This window comes from Onychomys torridus, chromosome 1 (genome assembly GCF_903995425.1).
Source record: "Onychomys torridus chromosome 1, mOncTor1.1, whole genome shotgun sequence".
In the NCBI taxonomy this organism is placed as follows: Eukaryota; Metazoa; Chordata; class Mammalia; order Rodentia; family Cricetidae; genus Onychomys; species Onychomys torridus.
The window spans coordinates 11,948,801-11,953,630 of record NC_050443.1 but is presented as its reverse complement, the minus strand read 5'-3'; the positions used below and the strand labels follow the sequence as shown (position 1 = coordinate 11,953,630).

The 4,830-nt window shown below is 51.0% G+C and overlaps 1 protein-coding gene across 1 annotated transcript; it reads left to right on the top strand.

The window, feature by feature from the left end:
• The first annotated feature begins 754 nt into the window (after nucleotides 1-754).
• Nucleotides 755-3,608, top strand: LOC118588611 (CD177 antigen-like). Its single transcript, XM_036195200.1, has 6 exons — nucleotides 755-818; nucleotides 903-1,043; nucleotides 1,864-2,100; nucleotides 2,189-2,314; nucleotides 2,614-2,732; nucleotides 3,474-3,608. The coding sequence occupies exons 1-6, from the start codon at nucleotides 755-757 to the stop codon at nucleotides 3,606-3,608; spliced, it is 822 nt and encodes a 273-aa protein (XP_036051093.1).
• Nucleotides 3,609-4,830: the final 1,222 nt, after the last annotated feature.

Genomic DNA, 4,830 nt, shown 5'->3' with positions numbered 1-4,830 from the left:
GGGAAGAGGCTGGGCCTGGACTCCCGGGCCCAGGTGTGGAGTGCTAGGGCATGGATGCCTGAGTTTGATAAACAGGGACTGCAGTCTTGGGTCTGAAGGAGAACAGGGCCCGGGAACCCGAATCGGATGCGGGCGAGGGGCTTCTGGTTTGAGGAAGCTGGGTTTGTTTTTCTGGGTCTTGTGTCTCTGTGAGGCATCTGGGTACTAGACAACCAGCAGGAGGAGCCCACGGTTGCTACTCCTTCCTGGCAGGGTGCCGAGTACTGTATACGTAGGCCTGAAGAAGGGAGCTGAGTGACTAGAATCCTGGGTCCTGTGGGGTCGGAGGAACAGAAACTGAATGTCACATTCCTAGGATAGACAAGCCAGGTCCCTCAGATTCAAGATCTGGACAGACTGGGTGCTGAGAGCTGAGACTCTGAGGCCTTGAGAAGGACCTGCTTACGATCTGAAGTCCTGAGGCAGAGGGCTCCACGACCCAGGATCCTGCATCTAGACGCTGAAGGGACAGACTTGCTGGGTTCTTGGAGTTGGGAACCCATGGCTGAGTCTGAAAAGTGCTACCATAGAACATGAAGCACAGTGAGCCTGCTGTAACTCCCAAGCGACTCAGGACAGACTGGCTTCTCGCTCTGGCATACCCTAAAGTTGGCACAGGCCAAGGGTTAATCCCTGGCTGGCTGGCTGAACTGTCGTCTCCTGTTCTCCATCAGCTCCCAGGTCCTGACCAGCTCTTCCCAGCCTCAGAGAAGCCATGGCAGCCTGCTTCATCCAGTATTTCCCGCTCCTCTTCCTGCTGGGCTTCACCCCCTACTCAGGTAAGGGTGTAGAAGAAAAGCAATAGGTCCAGCATAGGTTGTGGCTCTCTGTCTCTCACACACTGGTGATTTTCCTCTCCACAGATACTCTTATCTGTAAGGAGGGGGTCATGGTGACATTTGGCTCTGGCTTCCCTAAGACAGTTGTTGACTGGACCTCACAGGGAACCAAGATTGCTGGACCTAAGGAGGCATGTTATGAGACCCTCATACTAGTAGACATAGGTATGTGGGATGTGATGGAGGGCCATACTGGCCAGCCCGGCCCTGAACTGGACTCTGTGCTGTGGAGTTCCTGCTCAGCGACCCTATTGCCTGGGCTCTTTCTCTGTGCCTTGTTCTCTGGGTCATGATGGGAGTATATAAGGTAATCCTGTTGTAATTAGGGGGAAAGCCCTGGGCTTGCTCCCCACCACCATGTGCACTGGGTATGGTGGCACCTATCTGTAATGGCAGCATGGAGCTGTGGGTGTCACAGACAACTTCATCTCCAGCTATATAGGGAGTTCCAGGGCAGCCTGGACTGGGTGACGCTCAGGGTTGGGGAAGTGTGAGGAAAAAGGAGGAGACGGAAGAAGGGAGGGAGAAAGGGAGGGAAGGAGGGGTAGAGGAAGGGAGGGAGGAATAGAAGGAGAGAGGGAGCAAGCAAGCAGAGTGCCCCATTGGGACTCTGCCAAGCCACTGAGTCCTTTTGCAGCTTTACAGGGAAGTGGGAAAGGAGAGAAGCAGACCACAGGGAGCCAGCTGTGGGTGTGAAGGGCAGAGTGTGGAGAGAAATCCAGCAGGGTAGAAGAGATGGTAAGCAGAGTGAGGCTGTAGCCTGTAGGAGGGGCTCAGGGCAGACTGTGGAAACTGGTCAACAGGATTTGCATGGGGCAGGGCAGAAGGAGCCAGGCTTTGGCTGACACAGAACATGCTGTGTCCCATTGTCACTGGGGATTGTGCTCTCCCTGTGACTGGGAACATCAGGGGACCCAAGAACTAGGCTCCCAGACCTGGCCATCCTCTCCCATCCAAGCCTGGCTTTCACTCTTGTCTCTCTTAGGTCCAAAATCTCTCCTAGTGGGAAGCAAAGGTTCAGGCATCCCTAAGGATGAGGATGTCCAAAATATCCGTATGTATGATTACTCAGGTGTCAGTATGTATCCTGATAATGGCACTGTCATTATGTATTCTGATGGTCCTGGAATTTTGGCTGCCATGTATCACGAGACCTGTCACACTGATCTGTGCAACAGCGATAACACCACCAGAATCCTGCTTAAGGGCCTTCGTGTTGCAGGTATGAGATCTGGTCACACAGACTTGAGGGATCTGCCTGGGCTGCAGCTGAGAGTACACTGTGCAGCCACCTCCTCCTCTCTCCTCAGCCTCCTATCAGTCAGATAGGAACAGGTGTCCTGTGTGCTTGCACTATCAGGGCTCCTGCCGCCAGAACTTTGTCTTCTGTCCAAAGGACACTGGTTGTTATGACGGTGAAATTGCCATTGAAGGAGGTGAGTGCTGGAGGCTGCATCCCCAGGATGAGGGAGACAGAGGCCATGACTCCAGGGACTCAGCAGGAGGGATGGGGACTGACCCCTGGGTGTGAGGGGAGAGGTCAGAGGTCACTCTGCTATAGCAGAGGGAGTGTGGATGGAGTCTAGAAGCCTGGGACTGAGGGAAAAATTCAAGACCTGGGCTCCTGCATCCATAGAAGGAGGGCTGGAGCTTGAACTCCTGGGTATGAGGTTTTTTAGGTTTCCTGAACTATCCCTTCCTTCCCTTTGAACCTGACCGGATCTTCATCTTCTAGGTGGGGTCAATGCCAATTTTAGCATTAAAGGATGTCTGGACGTGACTACTGAAGTAATATTTAAGGCAGACGAAACACTTGGGATCTTCAGCGTCTCGGAAAACGTGAACTCAATGACTGTAAACTCATTCTCACATATGTTTGTCCCTGTCACCCTGGCTTGGGTGTTAGGGCTGGGGCTCTCCTTAGCCCTTTGTCTGAAAGGCTTGGTCCTCTCAAATGAACCCATTTTCCTGTGATTCCTAATCCCTATTGGCTGCCCACACCCTTCCCTCCTCTGACATCATAACCTATGACCTTACACCTGAAAGCTTCAGCCTGAGCTGTCCTGGTGCCATCAACCCTCACCACACATCTCTGACTCCTGATATTTCTACATGGGAGGCGCTGAACTCACTGTGCCCCAGAAGGGACATACACATTTCAACACACATGTGAAATAATAAACTCACTGTTTTTCTCTAAATACTGGGTTTCTCTATGTGACCAGCTGAACACCAACAGTGGGATCCATTGAGAGACCCCTCTGCCAAGGCCTGGCCTCCATAGTGCTGTGTGACAAAATGTTTCCTGGGGAGACTCAACATACACATCTACTCACTGCAGATTGGGACCCCTTGGCCAAAGTCCAACTTGGCGAAGCGATCCACTTTACATTGGAGTTACTTACAAGAAAATGTTTGGGTCAAGAATTACTTACAGGAGCAGTAATGACTCAAAGACAGCTCATGACCGACGCCCACCCCTGCATGAGTGACAGCCCCAGAGCTGGGATCCTGGGGAACAGCACAGCCTGCAGGCAGCTCCCCAGGCTGAGGGTGTCCTTTCCAGGTGCCTCAGTTGGTCTGCACCTCTTGCAGGCAGCTCGTCTGGGTTCTGCTTCTACCAGGCAGCTGGTCTGGTCTCTGAGTCTCCTTTGCAATTTACTGCCTGCCCTGGCTGAGAGGGGCCTGGAGGAACTGGTTGGATTCTGGGACTTCCTGAAGTTATTTTGAGGTGTTTAGCTTCCTGCTTAAGCACCTGCCCTGCAGGATGGAATGTTTCCATCACATGGGTGACTCCAAGGCGTCTTTGCTTTGCCTTCTTTTTCCTGGTGCTTCAGCTAAAGCACAGGGCCTCACTGGGACCTGGGAGATCACTGGTCGCTGTGCCTTACTCTGTCTGACTTGTGACCCTCAGCTGCTTGTGTGTGTGAGGATTTGGTTCTATTCTTCCACAAAGTGGTTCTGGGGCATTGAACTCAACATCAGCTTGGAGGCAGGTCCCATTACCCACAATGAACCATCTCACTGACTGTTTTTAGAGTTTTCATTCTGGGCTGAAACTTGCATCCTGTCCAGCAGTGGCTCTGGAAGGAAGGAACCAGAAATTCATATTCCAATTGTCACTGTCCTTTTGGACATGCAAAGGCTAAACCCAGAGACTAAGGCAGTCCCCATAAATCTGACATCTACATTGCTGAGATAGAGAAACTCTGGAAGAGTGAATCTGGAGAGGCAGAAATGGCCTTTAATCCACTGAGGCAGGGGAGTCCACACACATTCCTCCATGGATTAATTTCTTCATTGCTGTGATGCAAACCTGAAAAAAAATCTAAGTGAAGGGAAGATTTGTTGGCAGCGTAATAGCTCACTTTGGAAGGGAAGCATGGCAACATTGGAATGAGGGGTCTCAGCCATGCCACAGTGCCCTGGCCACAGCCAGGTGGGTTATCCCCACTCCATTTTTTCTCTCTGGAAACACACTCAACACATTCCCAAATGTTGCTGTTAATGCCCTATCTGTCTCTCAATTTAATTCCTTGTCAAAAGATACTAACCACATGCTTACCAGCCACCCTTTTTCCTTGACATGCTGGGGTCTTCCATATAGAAGGATAATATCCCATGAACCATTGCTCCATCATTGTAATGTTATGTAATAACCTTACACAGTGTCCACCTTAGTTCACATCATGAACAGAAAAAGAGGACATGGGCTGGAGAGATGGCTCAGAGGATAGGAGCACTGGCTGTTCTTCCAGAAGTTCTGAGTTCAATTCCCAGCAACCACGTGGTGGCTCACATGAGATCTGGCGCCCTCTTCTATATACATAATAAATAAATAAATCTTAAAAAAATAAAAAAGAGGACAAAGATTACACAGAAAAGCAGCTCAGGTTGGGGTGACAGCTGGTAACAATCAGAACTGCCTTTGACTAGCCACCTCATCTCCATC